The sequence below is a fragment of the Abramis brama genome (assembly GCF_963993115.1).
Source record: "Abramis brama genome assembly, chromosome: 13".
NCBI classification, from domain to species: domain Eukaryota; kingdom Metazoa; phylum Chordata; class Actinopteri; order Cypriniformes; family Leuciscidae; genus Abramis; species Abramis brama.
Window position 1 is genome coordinate 33,793,866 of NC_139975.1, and position 23,963 is coordinate 33,817,828.

At 39.4% G+C, this 23,963-nt stretch overlaps 1 protein-coding gene across 1 annotated transcript; it reads left to right on the top strand.

The window, feature by feature from the left end:
• The first annotated feature begins 2,347 nt into the window (after nucleotides 1-2,347).
• On the top strand, nucleotides 2,348-23,606 carry fhdc2 (FH2 domain containing 2). Its single transcript, XM_084132489.1, has 12 exons — nucleotides 2,348-2,512; nucleotides 6,368-6,802; nucleotides 8,789-8,850; nucleotides 11,474-11,576; nucleotides 11,730-11,815; nucleotides 13,249-13,349; nucleotides 14,467-14,537; nucleotides 14,617-14,724; nucleotides 14,884-14,954; nucleotides 16,763-16,880; nucleotides 16,954-17,118; nucleotides 20,511-23,606. The coding sequence occupies exons 2-12, from the start codon at nucleotides 6,491-6,493 to the stop codon at nucleotides 21,924-21,926; spliced, it is 2,613 nt and encodes an 870-aa protein (XP_083988615.1). The 5' UTR covers nucleotides 2,348-2,512; nucleotides 6,368-6,490; the 3' UTR covers nucleotides 21,927-23,606.
• Nucleotides 23,607-23,963: the final 357 nt, after the last annotated feature.

Sequence of the window (23,963 nt, forward strand, 5' to 3'; positions counted from 1 at the left end):
CACAGTTGGGAAGGCGCTACACCACCCCATAGTTGGGTTACTCGTTGGGTTATTTTTAACCGAACAATATTAAGTGAGTAGGAATCTTTGTATTGCATCTGAGCTGTACATTAATTGACACCTGCATGCATATCAGCTGGTATGTTTAGCATTTCTGAATTGTGGATAAAAACAGAGCAACATTTCCAGACACAGATCGTCCTCTGGCACAGCGGTTCGGGTGTATGAGCTCAGGAACGCTGCTGTGATGAGCTGGGTTGATCTGGGAGAAACGCTGTAGATGTGAGGTGACGGGACTCAACACTTGCTCTGTCACCTGATAGCCTCTCGTTTCCATGTTTCTCCTGATTTGGGGGATTGTGTGTTTCTCAGGTGCAGTTTCCCATGAGCAGTTCTCCGCTCACTTCATCTTGTGTTCTCATCACCAGAGCTGATCAAAGCACAGGAGATTACGGCCGCCGGAACCGCAGGAGATCACAGGCGCTGCACGTCTCAGTGTTCTCAGTGTATGAGAACTGATGCTCCGGCTGCTCTGCCCATAGTGTCTCAGAGGAGGAGCTTTTACCCAAGCATAAAGCTGACCTGAGATCAGTTCTGTTACACTGAATCTATCTATCTATCTATCTATCTATCTATCTATCTATCTATCTATCTATCTATCTATCTATCTGTCTGTCTGTCTGTCTGTCTGTCTGTCTGTCTGTCTGTCTGTCTGTCTGTCTGTCTGTCTGTCTATCTATCTATCTATCTATCTATCTATCTATCTATCTATCTATCTATCTATCTATCTATCTCATAATGGTTTCTCTGTGAACATCCATCCATCCATCCATCCATCCTGTGGCTTATTTTAACCCAATGCATTGAGTTAAAAGCCTTTAACTTAAGCCTTTAAGTTAAAGATTATAATTTCAAGACTGTAGATTTTAATTTAGAAACATCTGTCTTGTAGCCTGCATTTCACAGCTAATTCTTGGTAACTTTTGGTAGCGAATTTAGGATCCTACTATGGAGAACTAATGAAAATTAATTAAGTCACGTTGACATTTCTTAACAGTCCTGGAGCATCTAGCAAGGTCATTTACAGTTCTTCTCAGTCGCTTTGGTGCATTTCTCACATCACTATTTACATTTGCACAACAGTTAATGCAGTTCTCAAAACAATTAGTACAAACTGCAAAACCTAGTTGATAACCTGCGTGTCACTTGCTCAAAATGGATAGCTCACTCCTCAAAAGCAAGTATTCATGTCAATGAAAGTGTCAGTGTCATCAAGATGAAAAGTCCTGACACCATCGTTTATGAACAAGATAGTCAAATGGCTTGGTCATGTTTTCATTATGACAGTTTACTCTGTAAATGTTTTCCAATGCAAAAAAGTCAGATCTTGGTGACACTACCTGAAAATGCTCAAGACAGCACTATATACTATTTGCACAGCCATTTGAAAAATACAGTAAAGTTACACATTACTGTATTTAGTGAGGTAACTGAGTACAAGACACTGAATATGTATGTTTCACATTTTTACTGCATATGCTCTTTGCAATTCTAATTTGTTCACAGCATTGTGCAAAAGAAAAAATACACCCTTATTTACAACAAACATAAACTCCCTTTGGGTAGAGCTGTGCACAACTGTACACAATATTGCAGTACATTTTGGAACTGAACATACAACAAGTACTGTAATCATTCATGCACATCCAGACGTTCCTCATCCGTGAAAGCTGAGATTCACCTGAGAGAAACTGTTCAATTTAGGAGACATTTTTCAGAAAAAAAAAAAAAGATTTAAAAAAAATGTGTAAAATTTGCTTGACAGATTTTGACAAAGTTAGTTCAACATTTTTGTATGTAATGACTCAAGCAATGAAATGAGGACTATTAGTTTTATATGGAATGACTATTCAGCATTCACAAGTATAGTTAATTTTGACTGACATGACATAAGCAAATGATAATGTTATAAAACAGCAGATAGTTGTATGAAAGCAATTGATGCATGTCCAAAAGCATTTGCAATTTGTTGGAAGGAATGAGAAACTGCTACTATGATGTGCACAAATGACTAAATGTTGTGGAGGCTGAACTAACTGTTGTGCAAATGTAAATAGTGATGTGAGAAATGCACCAAAGCGACTGAGACTGTAATGTAATAGTAGAAATATATCCACTACTGCACTTCAGCTAGGCGAGATGCGCGTTGCGTACTTAATATTCATGAGCTAATCCTTGCTCGTAGTAGGATTGGTGGAATCCAGCTGGGGGGGACCAATGAGCGCATCGGGTGCTTCTGCGCATGCGCGGGCTAGAGAGCGCACAGAGAGTTTGAGAGTTTTTCTCCAGTCTGCTGAGTTTGTTAATGGGACTCCCGGCGTTTATAAGTGTTGGGAACTGTTTTATGTTCATAGACACTCGCGAGAATTCCTCACATTGGACTGGAAATTATTTCATTGCTATTTTATGTTGTCCTAAATTGGATTACATCCGTAATGATACGAAGTAAAACGTAAGTGGTGTTTTATTTGTGTTTCTGTCTTTCTTCTGCACAGTTCACCAGACTGACCTCTTTGAGCTGAATTCAAGTCTTGAGTTTATTCTATTTAATTTCATTATCCGCACAGTATTTCTCATAGTAGCAGTTTCCTGTGCCATTTTAATTTGCAGAGCGATTTAATTTAAAGTAGGCTGACACTAATTGAACATTTTATCCCCATGTTTGAGACATGATGTGCTTCTGTTGTGTTCATATCTGGTGTTTGAAGAATACGATATTTCCAGGGTTTTATAACATGAAAAAGAGTTCAAACAATGTTCGTACGACGAAGACGTTGATGAACTGCAGGAACAACTTTCCAAGCCTTTCATGAATTAACTCAGCAGGCTTTAATCTTCCGTGAACTGGTGTAGAGAGTGCAGCATTATGTGGACTTGCCGTTTAAATCATTTGCTGTTTTTCCTCCAAATGTTTTGAGTAAAAGCGTTGACAGCAGAGCGCGCTCAGGTGGTGTTCTCTGGCCAGGGAAATCCTCTTTAATTACAGTTCTATTCCATTTCTATTTCGGTTTCACTCACAATATCAAGTTACTGATGTATACCGATTTATGAGTGTTTAGTGGGGCTTTTGGAGGTGATCGATGATGATGATGATGATAACTGTCGCTTGTGAAAGTTCTTAAAGGTATAGTTCACCCAAAAATGAAATTTCGTCATTAATAATTACTCACCCTCATGTCCTTCCTACGCACTCGCGTCGCTTCATAAAACTGAGGTTAAACCAAGGATTACTTTAATGAAGTCTTTACTGCTTTACTGTGGTTTGAAAGTGGTAGTTGCGTAGACTGTCAATGGAGGCACAGAAAGCTCTCGGATTTCATTAAAAATGTCTTAATTTGTGTTCTGAAGATGAACAGAAGACTTACTGGTTTGGAACGACAAGAGGATGAGTAAATAATGACAGAATTTTCATTTTTGGTGAATTAACCCTCTAAATATACATCTACCGATTGCCTTGTCAAATAAGGAGAGCAATAGAAGCAGTTAAACTAACAATAGGACAACAATATGTAAGTGGTGTGACCCTTCCCAGTTTAGTGTAACGCAGTATATGTAATATTTTTTTAAATAGATAGAGTAGAAGGGAACAGAAAAGAAAAGAAAGTGTAAGTATTAATGGATCAAGTGTTGCTGAAAAAGGTGTGTCTTCAGCCGTTTCTTGAAAATGTCAGCAGCTCGGCTACATATCCAGCATAATTTAGGCTAACTACTTGAATACTATTTAAAGCATCCTAGGATTTACCCCATGACCATGGAGTTGGTTGAGGGAATGAACAGTGTCTAATTTTGGGTCATGCTTTAGGAATTTACATTCTGTCATCATTTTGATTTCTATTAGTGTGGAAAATGGTGCAGATCAAGTATTTGTACATGGATTACAGCATTCTCATGTTTTTGGCAGCACAGCCACTTATTTGCCCTGCTAGGAGTCCTGAATCTGTGTCAGCTTCACTTTTTCTCTTTTTTTCAAATCTGTTATTGTCCTGTGGCCTCATTGGCATTAATGAACTGGACTGCAGGAAGGAACACACGTAGGGTGTGTGTGGATACTGTGCACATGTGGCAGGAGTTTCTCGGAAAACACGAAACGCTTGAGCGCTCTCTCCTTGAGCTGGGATCTCAACACCTCGGCCCCTGTTAAAAGAGTAACCTCAGGTTAAACACGTCCCTGGCAGCGGCACAAGTCCTGCGGGGAAGCACACACTCATTACACACACCCTCGTGTTAATTGGGGGACAAGAGCTGCCAGGTGCCCGACCCCATAGGCTCACTTCGGGTCATGGCTGTAAACAACCTCATTGTACGTTGATGACCGGAGCTTGTGTGCTTAAAGCACGCAAGTGAGGACGAACTGCATGATGTCATCTTATTACCGTGGTGCTGTTTGATGATAGCACTGGTTCTTGAAGCCTTTGTAATAACATCTACACTGCCCGGCCAAAAAAAAGTGGCTGTTTTGATTTAGAGGGGACATATCATGAAAATCTGACTTTTTCTGTGTTAAAAGTGCTGTAACCCTGTGCTTCTACCAACACAGAAAACGTGAAAAGTGAAACCCAGTAACTTTGTTTTGTTGAGCCTTTCTCTGCGAGCATGTCAAAAAATAAGCCGATCAGATTTCGCTCCCCTTCTGACGTAGAGGATCTTATTATCAGAGACCAGTTCTAACAGAGACCAGTTCTAACAGAGACCAGTTCTAACAGAGACCAGTTCTAACAGAGACCAGTTCTAACAGAGACCAGTTCTAAAGCAATGGCAAAAGATCCAGTAAAGCCTGAAACTGTTCTGTGGTTGAGCACAGACGAACACTGAACACTATTGACCAAAACACGTCACCGCTGTCTTATAAAGGCCTCAGGAACTGTGTACAAGTTAAACGCGACGGTAACCATTCAGAAACGTCCAGGTGCGTCTAAAAGTTGAGTTCTTCCTGAGTCTCTCCGTAAGCCTGCACTCTCTACTGGTTATTCTGAGATTTTGGATGAGTATCTAAAGGCTCCGCCCTCTTCTGAATGGGGGCGGAGCACCAGCTCATTTGCATTTAAAGGGACACACACAAAAACTGTGTGTTTTTGCTTACCCTCAAAATGGGGCAAATTTGACAAGCTATAATAAATGATCTGGGGGATATTTTGAGCTGAAATTCACAGACACATTCTGGGGACACCAGAGATTTATATTACATCTTGTGAAAAGGGACATCTTATGTCAACTTTAAATAGGCAAATGCTTAAGAGTCTATGATTGGATCATTATTGCAGTGATTATTATGTTTCTTGCATGTTATATGTTTGGCAACAGTTCTTCTAACCCTAATTTATGGAGTGTGTAGCTTTTCATTTCTTAAACAACCATGTAGGAAGACACGTTCATATTCCAGGATGACAATGTCAAGATTCATCAGGCTCAGATTGCGAAAGAATGGTTGGGAGGAACATGACGAATCATTTCCACACATGAATCCTGAGCTTAAATTCATTGAGAGTCTTTGGGATGTGCTGGAGGAGACTTTACAGAGTGCTGGACTCTTGCTCTGACAATACAAGATCCTGACCAAAAGTTGATGAACCTCTTGATGGTAAAGAATTTGTGATGTTGATTTCCATCAAGAGGTGCATCAGTTTTTGGTCCTGGAATATGAACATGATGTGTCTTCCTACATGGTTGTTTAAGAAATGAAAAGCTACACACTCCACCAATTAGGGTTAGAAGAACTGTTGCCAAACATATAACATGCAAGAAACATAATAATCACTGCAATACTATTGATCCAATCATAAGCCGTGTTTCCATTATTCTTCAAATTGTGCAAATTGAAATTGCGAATTGCAAATACGCCCGATGGAAACAATTTTGCAAAAACTCCCATATATCGCGAAAAAAGGTTTTACATATATTTTACGTATACAAAATATTGTAAAAGTTTTGCGCACATCTGTAATAGAAACGCGGCTATAGACTCTAGCATTTGCCTATTTAAATCCAAACAGACTTTAAAAAAAAAAAAAAAATGTTTTAAAGTAAATTAACTTTCTATTCATTCATCAAAGAATCCTTAAATGCATCACATAAAAAATCTGAAGCAGCACAACTGTTTCCAACATTGATAATAATCAGAAATGTGAACATATTAATCTACATATTAGAATGATTTCTGAAGGATCTGACTGGAGTTTTTAAAATTCAGCTCTAGATTTCGTTTTTATATTTTTTAGCACTAATCTGTGTGCCGTGCTTTAGCTGTTAGAGAGTTTTCAGTGTGAAAGAAGTTGTTGTTTCAGTCTGTCGATCTTCTGTCCCACTGCAGATACACTCGAGCGAGCGGATGTCATCTCTCTCCTGCTGTGCTGTATCGATTCTCTGAAGATTAAAGTCTTTAACTTTTCACGGCTCATACTTTGATGACACCCAGGAGCCGGAAGTGAGACTCATGGCCACCGTCCCGATCCCGCCTCCTCCTCCTCCTCCTCCTCTTCCTCCTCCTCTTCCTCTGACCCGCACAGACTCTGGCCGCAAACACCGGCTTCGCAATCTCAACTGGGAGCGGATCCCTAAGGAGCGCGTGGAGGGCCGTGAGAGTGTGTGGAGCGGCTCGCTGGACGAGGACACCGACCTCTCCATCGACCTCAGCTCTCTGGACGAGCTCTTCGGGCAGAAAGAGGGCGTGAAGCCGGACCGGGCCGCTGGCTTTCGGCGCAGTCTGCTGAGGAGCAGGTCTCCACTAGAGATGAGTGTGGACAAAGTAAGAGCACGTTTTTTCATTATCTGCCATGCATGCTTCTTGCAAAACTATACATATAAACTCACTTAATAATGTTGGGTTAAAAATAACCCAAAGGGTAACCCAGCTATGGGGTGGTATAGCACCTGCCCAACTGTGGGTCATTTTAACCCAACGCATTGAGTTAAAAGTAACCCAACAGTTAAGTTAACTTTCTGACATTATTTTGACATTTTATGACATTATGTTATGAATAAATAAAATACACTGTTTTTCAAATACAGATTGTTTATTTGTATAAAACAATGTCTCAACAAATATATTTTTAGATTATAAACTAAATATTGGGGAGTCTAGAATTTAAAATTGTAAAAATTTTTAAAAAATTAAAATACAATAGTGTGCATACAACATACGTAACCCAACAGCCGGGTTATTACTAGAAATTACCCAACGATTTTAGAAATGACCCAACATTTTTGGAAAATAACCCAACATAGTGACTCAATATGTGTAACCCAACGGTTGGGTTAAAAAAATAACCCAGCATTTTTTACTGTGACATTTTGCGTTTACATTTGGCGTGTGTTAATGTCAAAATGCGCCAAATGTGTGTGTATTTCATCAGTGGTGTGTAACGCAGTCACTCTTACTAGCTAACCCTGGTTGAATTTTATATAGGCCTCATTTTTCAATTGTAGTCTTTAAAAAGACATCTGAAATAATAAACTGAGTGCAATGTAGTGTTGTCAAAAATATAAATTTTTCTATATCGATACTGGAATATTTGAAACGCTAATTTTCCACAGAATATATACAGGATCCCAGCGTCTCTCTCTCATATCTCTCAGTCAGCGAGTGACACACAAACCCGCCTCTCCTCACTCACTCCATTCATTTCCTCCGGATGAATATTGTTGCTGTTATAGGGATTGAATTTCAGCGTGGGATTGTGTGTATTGAGCATAATTTTACTCATTCCTGCAGATTTTGTGCTCAGACCCAAAGTGTGACACATAAAGCCGCCTCTCAGTAATAAATTGAGCTCTTTTTCACTGTTTATTGCCCTTAAACGGTGAAATACACTCAAAATAATGTCAAAATGCCGGTCTTGGCGAGTATTCACGTAAACACAGTCAGTTCTGTGTTTAAGTGAATGTAAACAGTTGAGAAAGAAAACACGTGTAACAGTGTAATGGATCAGTGCGTCAGGTCTTAAAGTGACAGCAGCCTAATATTCCTGCTGCCAAATTATGAGATAATATTAAAAATATCTATATGGCAGATTTGCCCCATTATATCGATGTCAAAATTGTGGCCAGTGGAAATGCTGAGTGGCTCGTAACTTTAGAAAACCACTAGCCACAGCGACTGATGAGCAAAAAAGTGAATGTCAAGCCCTGGTCATGACTCATGACCGTCAGGTAACATTCAGAAACCGCTTTTAAAGGATGTTCTTGTGTTCAGCTGGACCGAGCACAACAATGGAATAGATTCCAGAGTTTTATAAAAGTTTCTAACTTTTAAAGCCTTAAATGCATGGCTGTTTCACCAATCACTATTACGATAATGCGATTGCAAATCATTATTATCGCATGCGACCCTATACACTTTTTCCAAAAAAATCATTAAAATACAGGCATTCTTTGATACATTTTTTTCTTGTTTGTTTATAATTAATAAATTTAGGAGTACTAGGAAGGTTGATGTCTAACTTTAAAAAATGAATGAGTGCGAGGGTAGTGAACGACGTCAAGGGTCATAAAATACCTGTGGTGTGTGTTTAAGTATTAACTTCACTGATCTTAACTTGACAGAAATGCAATGTTTATGGCTCAAGATGCTGAAAAACAGGGAGATTTAATGGCCATGCATGTTTTCATAGAATGACACATGTGCAGTAATTGACTTAATTTATTGTTGAAGGCAATGGACGTCTTCACTCTTACTTTTTTTTGATGAGTTTTTGTGTGTTTGTGAGCTGATTACCTTTATTTGTATTTGCAGGTTACACTGCTTGACTCAAAACGCAGCATGAATGTTGGGATATTTCTGCGCCAGTTGAAAATGTAAGTTTTGGTTTCATTTTATATATTACTCAGGCTTATTAAGGCAAGACACCCCAGGTGAATAGGGTAAAAAAATAACTAATAGATATCCCCATACTTCACCAGTTGATTGATTACATTAATAATTGCAAAAAAGAAATTGTATTGCAAGTTTTCTGAAATGTTATGTTTAAATATGCAAATGAGGCATTATCTAATTAAATATGCACTAATTTGCATTCATTTCTAGAACAAAAATCTGAACATTGGAAAAAGACGTTCAAAATTCATGTTTTTTTATTTCAAAGGTTTTTACTGAGGGGATTCTGGATCTCTTTTTATCACTCCATAAATCAGAAGATACTGTCAACAGCCATAAATAAATACATTTTCACCCTCTTTTTTTTTAAGAAATAAAATGTTGTACAAAATCAGGAAAATTATATATGAACAAACCCCTCCATAAAAACCTTTAGAATATAGATCAATATAAAACTGTGTAAAGTTTGGTGTATGTAAGTGTTACTGAATCAATGTGTTATTTCTGGCTCAATGACACATACTGTAATTGAAATCTACAGACGCAAACAGATAAAGTGCTCTAAAAGATACAGTTAAAAGTGTATTTTGGATATGTTCTTTCAACTAGTCTGAAAAAAACACACACTCTATGATAAGCCAAAAAGCCTAAAATCTCAAAATTGACAGATGCATGAAAAAACACTGTTTGTGCTGTAGTGTCTCGCCTTAAAAGGATAAATAAGTAAAATAAGTCTTCATTTCTACAAATTATTTAGTGTTCATATGCATTGGTATTATATTGGCCGCCCTGCCCTCTAGATATTTGTATTGGGCATTTTTGTTACAGTCCCATTTGTTAGGAATAGGAAATGAAGGTGTCCTGGAGGAAGTGTCTTAACACTCTAGACGGGCAGGATCTGCAGGCGGTGTTTATTTAGGGTCAGTGATTGCCCTCAGACGGAGGATTGATGTGTGAATGAAAAGGGGGGCAGATGACAAGTGTCCAGTCAGAACAGCTGGTTTTGATGGTCAGTGAAGGAGGTCAAAGGTCACACCTGCTTTGTGCCCAGATGAGCCGTGATGAGGGATAAAACCTGATCTCTGCAGCAACTTCTCAAAATATGCTCCGAGATTAAATACATTTCAATTCAGGTGTTTCCAAAGAAATGTGATCCATTGTAGTGATGCAGAGTGAAAGCAGTTCATAAATCATTATTCATCCTTTTCAATGCCAGTGTTTAATGAGAAAAGGTTGGCGTTTTCATGTCAGCACTTGCTCTCTGAGTAAATACATGGGAGTTCCCATCTGAGTTTGAAAACCTCTTCCATGGGACTGATATCTGTCAGAACATGTGGGGGAATTACGGAGAAGTGCTCATGCAGGCAAACACATTTCCCTGTGTGTGTGTAACCCCACATAAGTGCACACTTTTAAAGTGTATGAGTATGAATTATACTCCGCTGTGGCCAAAACTGGTCTTTGTTCTGCAATACCTTTTCATTATTTCATTTTGAACGCCACGAAGAAACCACGAGAGCCTTCAATACTCTCTGACATTAACAATTACATGTCATAAAAATGCAAAACACAAACTAGTCGGGTCTTGTAAACCTTTTTTTGAGACGAGCAAAAGAACCAGCTGTGGGTTTGACACACATCCACACGTCCAAGAGAAACTGGATTGACGAGTAAATATAACCTCATTTAGGTCTACAGGACCAGACGTTGCACTGGCGAAATCTTAAAATGCATTGATTTAAGATTGCATAAAATCCAGAGCCCTTGACCTTTAGTCCTGATGCAACTAAAACCCTATTCGGATGGTAATTGTTTCTTATGTGGATGTCTGTAATAATAAATGTGCATGTCTGCTCATGTGGCCCGTCGCATGAAAGCCTGCTGTAAAGAAAATGTCATATGCTTGGAATAATATGACTAAATTCTAAATTCTTATTGAATTTAATAATAGCAAAATAATGTTCTATTTATTATTTATTTAAATCTCATTTTTAAAAATGGGAAGGACACGCGTATATGTGTATTTGAAATGGTTCTTATATTCTTGCATTTTATCTCAAAAGGATGTAATTTTAAAAATATGGAAATTAGCGGAAACAAGTTAATGCAGCCTCTTATTTACATATGGTAATAATAAAGCATTGTTTGGATTTTTAATGTTGTGTATAATAGCCTACATATTTTAAATTGATCATATATTGCTGCTGACGGCCCATTTCTTCTCTTTCTCCTTTCTGTTCGCTGCGTTGGAGCGATGATGAATGTTGTTCTTGTAAATACTCTCCAGCATTACAGTAATAAAAGTGTACATCTTTAAAATGCTTGCAAATTACAGTGAAGCGCAACAGTTATCGTACGTACAGAGCTCAGCGGTGATCAAAAAGGGGTTGAACTGTGAATTTTGAAGTGATCTCTTCTTGTAAAGTCAGAGATGTGGATTATGGACGGCTATTAAATCACAGACTCACCCCTGAAAATTATGAAAATACCTTACGACCCCATAAGAAACAGTGACCGCCCGGATGGCGCTTAAGACTACTCCGTGTACTATAGATTGACAGAGAAAGTGAGATGTGATGTGGCCGTTGTCTCCTGTTTCCTCAGTGCTGTGGAGGAGATCGTGGAGGACGTGAGACGAGGAGCCGGAGAGCGTTACGGAGCGGAGAAACTGGCTGAGCTCTGCAAACTTCTGCCTGATGATGAGGAGGTATCGTCTCTCTGACACGCCACACGTCTGTCCGTCCACATGCTAGAGAGAATTACGTGTGATGCTGCTTGTTACGCCACGTGATCTCCAATCACAACTCTTTCTGTTGGACTGAGTGCTGAATGTTAAGTCCCTGCGTTTCCTTTTGTCCAGGAGGCCCGGTTGAAGAAGTTCAGCGGTGACCGTAGTTTACTGGCAGAGCCGGATCTCTTCGTTCTCTTACTGGTGGAGTTACCCAGGTAAGAGTTCAGGACTGAATGATCCAGTATTAACTAGTGTCGTCAAAAGTACCGACTTTGGGACCATACCATTTAAAAAATGTGACGATACCAGCATTTCCCTCTAGCATTTTGAGCGCTGTTTTTCACACGCTCAACATATGTGTCTCTGATTGGCCATTGTGTTCACGCGCTCAAAATATACGTCTCTGATTGGCCATTGCATTCAAGTGCTCAACATGTATGTCTCTGATTGGCCATTGCGTTCACGCGCTCAACATAAGTCTCTGATTGGCCATTGATTGTGTTCACGCGCTCAACATTAGTCTCTGATTGGCCATTGTGTTCAAGCGCTCAACATGTATGTCTCTAATTGGCCATTGTGTTCAAGCGCTCAACATGTATGTCTCTAATTGGCCATTGTGTTCATGTGCTCAACATAAGTCTCTGATTGGCCATTGCGTTCACGCGCTCAACATAAGTCTCTGATTGGCCATTGTGTTCAAGCGCTCAACATATATGTCTCTAATTGGCCATTGTGTTCACATTCTCAACATGTCTCTGATTGGCCGTTGTGTTCACGCACTCAACATAAGTCTCTGATTGGCCATTGTGTTCAAGTGCTCAACATATACGTCTCTGATTGGCCATTGCATTCAAGTGCTCAACATATACGTCTCTGATTGGCCATTGTGTTCACATGCTCAACATATACGTCTCTGATTGGCCGTTGTGTTCACGCACTCAACATAAGTCTCTGATTGGCCATTGTGTTCAAGTGCTCAACATATACGTCTCTGATTGGCCGTTGTGTTCACTTGCTCAACATATACGTCTCTGGCCGTTGTGTTCACTTGCTCAACATATACGTCTCTGATTGGCCATTGTGTTCAAGTGCTCAACATATACATCTCTGATTGGCCGTTGTGTTCACTTGCTCAACATATACGTCTCTGATTGGCCATTGTGTTCAAGTGCTCAACATATACGTCTCTGATTGGCCGTTGTGTTCACTTGCTCAACATATACGTCTCTGATTGGCCATTGTGTTCACGCACTCAACATATACGTCTCTGATTGGCCATTGTGTTCACGCACTCAACATATTTGTCTCTGATTGGCTACAATGATCAACGCTTCAAAAACATGTCTTCATCGAGCAGTTACACAGATAGCACTTTTTTTACACGGTAGCGTTTGAAGGCGTCTATCAGCGGATCCGTCTATCAGTGGATATTTTAGGGATCCGCTGATAGATGTGAAAACAATGGCCAATCAGAGGCGTTTAAGAATCGGTTCATCAGCGCTCAAAATGCCAGAGGGAAATGCAGGTATCGTCACATTTTTAAAATTTCAGTGCCGACTTGGGACTCGATACTTTTGACAACACTAGTATAAACACATCATGTGTCTTTCACTGAGCGCTGATTAATCCTCCTCCTCATCGTCACTAGCTTCCGCATGCGTCTGGACGTCCTGATCCTCCAGCAGGAGTTTGACCCCGCGGTGACCTCTCTCTGTGTGGCGGCCAGATGTCTGCGGGAGGCGGCTCGAGGTAAACTCTCACACCACTGCCTCTCACTGGGTTGGAGCGGTTGCAGCTCTGAAAGCTTCAGCTCGAGTCACAGTATCAGAGACCTTGTGCTTGAGTTCTGCTGCGATGTGTAACCCTTGTGCATCCTCGTGGACATTTCTGTCTTTTCAGCGTTTTTCTATTTTTATAATTTGCCTGTATTTATGCCAACTTCATGTATTTTGGCACAGGTGTGTATTTTTATTGGAATTTTACTATTTCACCCCCATTTCCTTTAAAAAATCTATTTGCACTAGTAACACACACCAGTTCCTCTCAGCACCTTTTGGACAAAAATGTCCGCATTGAAACCCATTAAAACGGCTATTTTTAATCCCAGGGCCGTTTAACTATAAAATGACGCAATCTTTGTTAATAGGCTTTCATTCTGTTTAAAATTAAAAATGTAACTATTTTTTACCAGATGGCGACATTTTCTCAGGTTTGGCTTATAAAGCAAATACTCACTTTATTCCTGTGTTCTGCTTCTGCATAGAGCCAATTGGATAAATTATGCAGCGATAATTGTGTGTGTGTGTTGGTATATATGTCAGAGTATGGTTATGTGTGTAATAAAAAAAAAAAAGTGTGGGTACTTATAATATTTGAGAGAGCAAAACTCCACTGCAAATCCCAAATCCCAAATCCATCCACTGTGTGCCAGTGAGTTTTGCTGGATCTAATGGGGAAATCTGGTTCTGCGCCCAAACACACACACTCTCACCGAAAGCTCATTTTTTGAGATATTAATCTCAAATTTGGAACACGACTTGTTTAGATTTCTGGCTTTAATTTTCTAGCAGTTTTAGAGTTCAACATGTTTCATAATCATTAACGAAAACCTATATAACACTTTTTTTTTTTTGGTTTTACTTTTTACTGTTTTTTTACTTCAACAATAATCTGCCAAGAGTCTTCTTCAAAATGAGACCAAACTTAAGTCTGTGCTCCAAAGCTACAGTTTTTTTGACACTGAAGGTTTTGTCCACTATGGAGTTTCTAAGTTTCTGATGCACAAGGGTTAATGGCGTGACGTGAGTGTCTTTGATTGATTGGTGATGTCTGCACATCAGTGCTTGACGCTCATGTGTTTGTGCAGAGCTGCTGAGCTGCCCCGAGCTGCACTATATCCTGCGACTGGTGCTCAAGGCGGGAAACTACATGAACGCCGTGAGTCTTTGATCAACACGCTGTTCTTGATAAGCCGTGTCCTCGTGTGAAGCCAGACTGAGGTCTCGTGTGCTTTCAGGGTGGTTACGCTGGAAATGCTGCTGGATTCAGGATTTCCTCTCTGCTCAAACTGGCCGACACCAAAGCCAACAAGCCAGGCATGAACCTCCTCCATTTCGTTGCCATGGTGAGTGTCGTGATGATGTCACAAGGGCCTGACTTTCATTATGCCTCTTCACATGAAAGGAAACCGCATGATGATGTCATTATGATAGAATGAAATCCGTTGGATAAAAGTCTGAGTACGGTTCAGCATGAGTGATTTTCTTCTTCTCCTTTACTACAGGAGGCAGTGAAGAAGGATAAAGACTTGCTGATGTTTCCCAGCCGCTTGAGTCACGTGGGTCCCGCTTCAAGGTCAGGAGACAAACACCTTCTGAGAGCTTTTACGCTCTCTTAGATCAGTCCAGAACAGGGGTGTTCAATTAAAGCTCAAAAAGGGCCGGTCTCTATGTTTCCTGCCCAGCGTAGGTCCGGACAATACTTTTTTGAAACAGTTATTCATGTCCATCGAGGCAGCCCGTAGAATACTTGTAAAAATTATTATATTTTAAATTCTAAACACTCAAAATTTTCATCAAAGATGAGAATCCTGGGCCCAGAGAGCCAAAAAACAAACAAAAAAACCCTAAAAAGTCTATCTCTCCCACCTCGATTTGAATATAAAAAGTTTAGATCAGATGTTTTAATAGGCTATTATTATTAGGTTATTTAAAATGCATAAACCTTTGTGTACGGCACACAGAAGGCCTTGGGACTGAGGAAACCTACGGGGGTGCAGGGTAAACCTCTTAAGAAAAGTATGACCCATTTTTATATTTTGTTTAAAGAAATAAACTACTTAAACAATGTACATAATCTAATACTCAAAACTCTCAAGTTAACTAGTAATTTCAATGTTTTTTGTCTTCTCTTGCCATATCTAAATAATTTTTAATTATTCCAAATTATAACTTTTTTTTATTATGAAATGCTCTTCATATGCACTGATTAATACTGCTAAATTTATTTAAAAAAAACATCTAAAATGCCACACATTAACTTGTCTCAAACCTGGTTTAGCTAAACGGTCAGAGTCATCTGTATGACAGATACAATTAATTGTGTTTTCTGCATTATCATTTTCTGCAGTGTTTTAGTTTTTGTGTTTCTGCTTCTGTTGTTAAAATAATGCGTCGTCTGCAGCTCTTAATGCGACACTTTACGTTTTTAGCAAGAGAGAGAGAGTGGAAAGGCTTGAATGAAGCACTTTTAGTTCTAGATAAAAATATTATAATCTAGTTTTTTTTTTTTTTTTTTTTTCCAGAAAGCTTATTTTATTTCATTTTGATAATATCTGCTTTCTATTTTGTAATGCATTTTTTGGGGGAGATTTTTTTGTTCTTTTTTTAAATTTTATCTACCTTTGAATACTAGATTTAATCAATAAATAATCAATAAATAAATAGTAATTTAGTAATTTAAGCACATTCCTCACATTCTTTTAACTTAAATTCAAAATAACTCAATAATATAAACAATTTCATGCATAACCCTTTTAATTCAGCTCAAAATATCTTACATTGGGTGTCTTTGCCGACCTCTTGTGGAAAAATAATAATATATCATGATGTTTCATGACTCTTGCCACTAGATGGCGTTATAGCTCTATATGGAGCAAATGAGCTGTTCCTCTGGGTCCTAAAGTCAGGTTTCTTCAGTATGCATTCAGATACACATGTAGACATTATAAAATCATTTTTTGGTAAAGTTTTAGCATTTTTAGTATAATTTTGAGTATTTTTAGGTTTTTCTGTGTGTACTGAAGCGTTCCTCGCATTCCATTCATTCCTAAGGGGGTCAAATTGACCCGTGAGGGAAGGATTTGTTACGTTTTACAATTTCAGCCTCGAATACATTATTTTTTTGTGTGTGTGTGTATTCATGGTTCAAGTGCGCCAAAAGTCCTGGGGTATTGGACCCCTCTGATGAACACTCAATTTGTAAAAAAAAAAAAAAAAAAAAAAAGAAATTTCCGGGTCAAAGTGACCCGAGGGAAGGATGAAGGGTTAAAATAGGCTTTGTTTGTTGTGACATTTTCATCAGCTTTACACAAAAGTAAGTTGTGCGCGTATTCCTCTGTGGATAATATTAGAGAGTGAACGATCATGTACGTTTGTGTTCAGGTTGTCAGAAGAGTCTGTGCTGGAGGATCTGTCTCGACTGCAAAGCCGAGTCTCAGCGCTCAGAGTCAGAGCTCAGGCCGATGCCGAGATCCAGATGCAGACCAGAGCCTTTCTAGAGGTGTGTGTGTGAGTCCAGGACATGTTCACAGATGCTCCTGTTCAGCCTGTAAATCCCTCACTTCTTCCTTCAGGTTGCGGAGGTGAGGCTGACCGAAGCTCAGGACGAGCTGGAGCGCTTACAGGAGAGCAGCAAGTCTCTGGTGGAGTTCTTCTGTGAAGATGACAAGACCTTCAAACTGGAGGAGGCCTGTCAGATCTTCCACGGCTTCTGCCATCGCTTCCAGAGAGCTGTGCGGGTGAGCGGGACTGTCTCTTTAAATAGAAACTACTAAAATGAAGTTTAAAGTCCCCCTGTAGTCAATAATTTTATCCCTTAACTCATCTTTGATCACCAAAATGACATATTTAAACGTTTTTTACTTCTTCTTCTTTACTTCTTCTATTTTAAGGCATGAAACAATTCTTCATGCCTTAAAATATCTTGAATGTAACTCGACACCCTTGCCTCATTTAGTATGCGTGGTTCTATGAATATGCAAATGAGCCCTGCCTCCACTCACTCACTCAGCTCAGAGTTGACCAGGTGTGTTTCCCGAAAGCATCGTTAGCCAACTATGGTTGCAAGTTTCGTTGTTATCAGCAGTTCAACGAGTCAGTGTTTCCCGAAACCATCGTTCTAACGAACATTCGCAAACAGCATCGCAGAGTTGTGTGTTTGGAACGACAGCTCTCGACCTGTGGTTAGAAGCAGAGTTTCTAGTTTACATGACATGTGGACTCAATACATCCTTATCCTGAGCAAAATAAGCAAGCTGACATTCAGTACAACCTGTGTCTTTTATTAATAATATATACAAATGTCAGTGTAACGAGGTATGTTGTTATGGGAAGAAGGAGGCGGGAACTGGCGAACATTCAAAGATTTTAATAACAAAATAAAACAAATACAAAATGAAAGTAAAAGCCAGCAGCCCCTCATGGACGACTGCTGGCCACACAAAACAGAAACAAAAACACAACATAAGTTCAGGCCTGTCCTCTGTCCCTCTTCACTGTCGTCGCTCCTCCTTTATGCTTCCACTCCTCCGTGAGAGATACGAGACCGGTGCGTCTCGCAGGTGTCGCTCATCAGAGTAATCACGCCACCGGCCTCGTGCCGCTCTCTCACGGCCCTCGGCCTCGTCCTGCTCGCCACAGTCAGTTACGACTTTTAGTTTGTCAAGAGATTTAAAGCACCATTTCTGAAGAGTGCACATGTGCGAACGTGCTCTAATGCGTAAGACTGAATCTGGAAATAAATCTGAGAATCAAAATCACTGAGAAAAATTTGAAATAGTCCTCAGATGTCATGTCTGTCATTTATAGCAAAACATCTAGCGTTAATTCGATCTCAAACAGTTTCATTAAAAGTAGTTATTACTCCACTACCTGCGTGACATCATTAACTAACGTGGTTGAACGACCCATTTGAGACAATATGGTTTCGGGAAACAGTCGTGACATAGGACAACTTAGTTTGAATAAACGAGCAGACAATGATTAGCTACTTGATCGCCTAAATAAAAAATAAAAAAATTAATATTTGTGTAGTGTTCAATGTTGTTATCAATAGAGATACGCGGATGGGGTATTATTTCATCCGCAACCACATCACAAAACTCATCATCCGCACCAGCGTTTTTTGACCAAATTTCAAAGCCGCACCCGCCCGCCATCCGCTGATTGTTTTGCGGTCTATGGACGATGCAATGCTCTGCTGATGCGAGCCGCAAGAAAGCCCTTGTCTGTTCTAGAAAGGATGCAGCAAAGATATTTAATGCTAATGTATGAAGCCTACGCTGAGTTTCATTCATTTACGATGAGATGCGCTCTAGTTCACAATGCAATGCAAGTGAAAGCGGCGCGCCGGCGCCTCCATTTCACGGTTATTATATTGTCTACTATTTTTGCTTTTTATTTATTAAATACACGCAATTGGTTGATGAAACATTTATTAAAATTGAGATACAATTTGTACAAAACGAAATTCGCTTTAAAGAAAGGCTTTCTACAAAGCAAAACTTAATGAAGTGGTAAAAATCATGTCTGACGATTTACAAAACAAAACTTCATTAAGTTGTAAAAACCATGTCTCCCGATATATTGTGCATCTTATGATCCTATCTTTTATTACAAATGTTTTTGAGCTAAAATGTAATACACATCACATCATATAGGCTATATACACACTGTACACTCTATAGAGTATGCGGTGTTCAGCTATAACCGTCGATCTCACTGTTATATACTAACCGTCACACCCCTATCTTAAAGCACATTAAAAACACCATATAGACATATAAACAACATTTAAAAGCTGGATTTTCACCACAGGGGGACTTTAAAAGTACTTGCCTGAACCTAGAGCTGCAGAAATCTGAATCTGAAAGTGTTATTACAAACACGCTCAAAGTTTAACTTGACATTTTCATGTAAATGTGATTGATAGCAACCACTTAACTGATGTTTAATTGGTTAAATTGTTTGGTAATATTATTGATAATATAAATATACGCTACTAACCAACAGGAAAACTATGGAAGCTTGTTTCCGCCAATGAGTAAGAAATAAAATATGTAATTCTGACTTTTTTTTCTCACAATTCTGACTTTTTCTCTCGCAATTATGAAAAAAAGAAGTCAATTGCGATATGTAAACTCGCAATTGCGAGAAAAGTCATAATTGTGAGTTAAAAAGTCGCAATAACTATAGAAATAATATAATAAAAATAATGTTTATTTTTTATTCTGTGGTGGAAAGAAGCTTCCATAGAAAACAGCAACTTCATTTGATCTGTAAATGCCAATCATATTGCAAGATTTTTCTTCCAATCAGAAGAACCATCATTTCAACCATGCAGTTATTCAAATGTATAGTATTTTAAAACATATTAAAAAGCTAGTTACAGATAATGACAATAAAAGGCATGTTAATAGGCAAAAAATAAAGATTAAAAGACCAAATAAAGGCATGCATTTAACCTGATAAAATGTAATGCATTTTATGAATATCCATCAACAGTATGTGGTTATGTACACTATATTTACCTGTATAAATAAAAATATATAAATATATAAAGCGCTCTACAAATGTAACAATTTATTATTATTTACTTGCATGTAATACACATTTTTTAATACATGTAAAATCTTCCATGAACATTTTAAGTGACGCACATCTGTGAATCAGCTCATTGAAATGATCGTTTCAAACCTGACTTTCTCGCAATTTAAAAGTCATAATTATGAGATAAAAAAGTCGCAATGACCTTTGCAACATTATCAACCATGCAGTCATTCAAATGTTAAATGTTAAGTTTGAAATATTAAATATATGAATATTAAATATAAGTATTTTAAAACATATTTAAAAGCTAGTTACAGATAATGGCAATAAAAGGCATGTTAATAGGCAACAAATAAAGATTAAAAGGCCAAATAAAGGCATGCATTTAACTTGATGAAATTTAATATATTTTATTAATATCCATCAACAGTATGCGGTTATGTACACTATATTTACTTGCATGTATTACATTTTTAAACATGTAAAATCTTCCATGAACATTAAGTGACACACATCTGTGAATCAGCTCATTGAAATGTTGGTTTGAAACTGAAGTGTACACATGTGACTTGTGTCCTAACAGGAGAACACAGAGAGGGAGTTGCAGGAGCAGCGGCGCGTGGCCCGCGAGCGTGAGAATGTGGGAAAGCGTCGTTCCCTGGCTCTGTGTACGGGCCTGGACGAGGAGCGCGAGTCCGACGACCTGGATCACGCTCTGCAGAGGAGCTTGAGTTACACGGGCAGCCGGCGAAGCCTGCGCAGACTCTCACAATACTTCCTCCGCTCCAGCGAGAGAAACATCACATCTGACGTCCAACAGCAGACGAGCTCATCCCCGAGAGACCCGGAGCTCATCGGACACTCACTGCATCAGAATGAGGAAACCCGCTGTTCAAGCACAGAGTCTACGTGTGGCCTTCAGCAGGACTCAACAGACACTGTGAGAAGCCATTCTAGGGTGAATACGAGGACAGTCCCCAGTGATAATGCTTTTGTTGCTTTGGGAAAAACAAGTATCACGTCACATCAGCAGGGGGCAGTGAATGTCCTCCCGCTCGCAGGAATATCCCCTAACAAAGTGTTGAAAGTTGAGAAACGGGTTCAAGACGCCTCTGAAAGGCTGACGCAGATTGCGACTGATGCTGAGAAGGACCCTGAGAAGAAGGATTGTGTGAATGGCAAAGCGTCTCAATCTCAAAGAGGAGCAACACTAGACACAGACACCAAAACAGACACTCGGTTGGGAAAGACGTGGACTAACGCGTCTGACGCTAGTCCTGTAGCGCGGGAGGCGTGTAGCGCAGAACGAGAGCATGTTTACCCTCGTGTCGGAGAAACGCTGGAGTGCCACACGCTAGTGAAGGGCCTTCGCTCATACGAGAGCCTTTCTCCAACCGTGACACGACCATCCGCAAATAATCACTGCTCAAAATGGAGGAAAGAGCGGGAAGCTGAGGAGCGAGATTGCGCTAGCTCACCCCATGCTAAGGATGATAGCCGTCTAAAAACTCCCACTCGAGGACCGACTAAAAGACTGATGGTTCCCAGAGGAGCGCCTTCTAACTATAGCGGGATCCCAAGAGTGCACAGCAAGACTCCCGCTGATGGTTTATCAGCTAGTCAGGTATCGCGTCCCGCATCCGTACGCACATCGCTAATGAAACGCTTCACCGGAGGCCAAAATGAGCTCAAACGTAATAGTAGCGCTAGGCAGAAAGTGAATGCGTCGTCTGATACGGGGAAACTAAAAGGTAACGCCGTTGAAAAGTCGAAGCAGGACGAAGACAAGCAGTTTGTGAGGGGCTCGCCACTTCGCGTGTCCAAACGGCTAGCGCCCAACTCTGAATCCGCGGCTAACCGCACCATACACAGTCCCACCGCGGCCACGACTGCGAAGACCATCCGCACAGCCATCATAAGTGCAGCCAAAGCCAAGACGAACACCAGAATACCAGGCCCTAAAATCCCCAGAGCTGCCGCCCAACCCATGTGGAGATGACATCTGATTATCTGTGCATTTATGAGATGTCGTAACATGCATGAGTAGGGTTGGGTATCGTTTGAATTATAGCGATTACTATTTTGATTCTGCTTATCGATTCCTAATTTCGAATCCAATAAGGAAAGAAAAAAACTTGCACTCTAAAAAATGCTGGGTTGTTTCAACCCATGTTTGGGTCAAATATGGACAAACCCAACCATTGGGTTTAAAAATGTAATTAAAAAATGTAAACCAAATGTCGGGTTTGTCCATATTTGACCCAAACATGCATTTTTTAGAGTGTAGAAATCATTCACATTTAGTCTTATTGCAAAACATTTAAACAGCTGCTGTCACTTTAAGAGTTGCCCAATGGTCAGAAAGGAATCGATAAGAAGAATCGAAATTTTAATTTTATTACAAGTATCCGATTCCTATGGAAGCTTGTTTCCGCCACAGAATAAAACATTTTAAAAGATAATTGCGACTTTTTATCTCACAATTGCGAGTTTACATTTCACAATTCTGACTTTATTTCTCAGAATTGCGAGATATAAAGTCAGAATTGTGTGAAATAAAGTCGCAATTGCGTGTTATAAAGTCAGAATTGTGAGATATAAAGTCAGAATTGTGAGATATAAAGTCAGAATTGTGAGATATAAAGTCAGAATTGTGAGATATAAAGTCAGAATTGCGTGAAATAAAGTCAGAATTCTGACTTATTTTCTCGCAATTGCGACTTTATAATACGCAATTGTGAGATATAAAGTCAGAATTGTGAGATATAAACTATTCTGAGGTAATAAAAAAAAAAGTCCGTCTTTTTTTCTTCTTAGAATTGGACTTTATATCTCACAATTCTGAGAAAAGATGTCAGAATTGCGAAACGTAAACTCGCAATTGAGATAAAAAGTCGCAATTATCTTTTAAAATGTTTTATTCTGTGGCGGAAACAAGCTTCCATAGATTCCTGACCTCAAGTATTCGATTCCAGAATTGTCGATTCCCAACCCTATGCATGAGGAACTAGAGGTGTGTGAACGGTCAACTGTTGTCTCCGCTGGAAATAAAGGAGCCATTCATCGGGTCTGGCCAGAACTGACCGTCAGCCGCTGTAATGGACCCAAGCTGAGTGACCAGTCCTCTCAGAGCTCAGGTCACTTTGAGTTTCGCCTCGCGTTTCAGGACTTTGCTGGAGACGCTGTACCTCTGAACGCTCGAGTGCTCTGAGCCGGGAACAGCACACATCAGACCGGCTCCTGACACAACCGGCCTTCAGTATGGGTTTTGTTTCCTACGTTAGACTGTCAAAGCGAACAGAGCTTCCCAGGTCAAGCAGACCTCAGTAAATGAACCGGTTGGTTTTAAACTGGCCCTTTGATTCAGGTCAAATTGACTTGTGTACTTCAGTTACAGGTACAAAAATAATGACGCGAAACTAATATGTAATAATTCAAGATCCCAAAGCAAATGCGTTGAGTTTCCATTTGTACATGTTGAGCTTCTTCCTCAACGTTTGATGCACTTTACAGATGAGAGAGATTTAATGCGGGCAGGTCTCTGTGGTAATCTGCTGTACATGTGTGTTTTCTCTACATGAAATGTTAAATTAACTGAGTCAAAAACAACTTTGTAATATTTGTATTTGTAAATAAGACTTTGAAATAAAGAATGAATAGATTGTTACTCTGTTCATCGACAATCTTCTCCTAGTTCTAGTCTACTGCTGTTATCCTTCTAAAATTCTTCCAAATAGTTAGAATTTATTGGTAATTTAATGCTGGTTAATATAATAAAGGTTAAAGTCCCCCGTAGTCAATAATTGTATCCCTTAAAACTCATATTTGATCACCAAAATAACATATTTTAAAGTTTTTTCCCTTAAAATAAAATCTTCATGCCTTAAAATATCTTGAATGTAACTCGACACCTTCATTTAGTATTTACGGTTCTATGAATATGCAAATGAGCCCCGCCTCCACTCACTCACTCAGCTCAGAGATCCACTGGTTGACGATCACACGTTGATCTGATTGGTTACAAGGTAGTTTGTGA

Coding starts and splice junctions, on each gene's coding strand:
- fhdc2 (XM_084132489.1), top strand. CDS start 6,491: ATGGCCACCGTCCCGATCCCGCCTCCTCCTCCTCCTCCTCCTCTTCCT. Junction 8,851..11,473: donor TTTCTGCGCCAGTTGAAAAT/GTAAGTTTTGGT, acceptor CTGTTTCCTCAG/TGCTGTGGAGGAGATCGTGG. Junction 16,881..16,953: donor AGACCAGAGCCTTTCTAGAG/GTGTGTGTGTGA, acceptor TTCTTCCTTCAG/GTTGCGGAGGTGAGGCTGAC.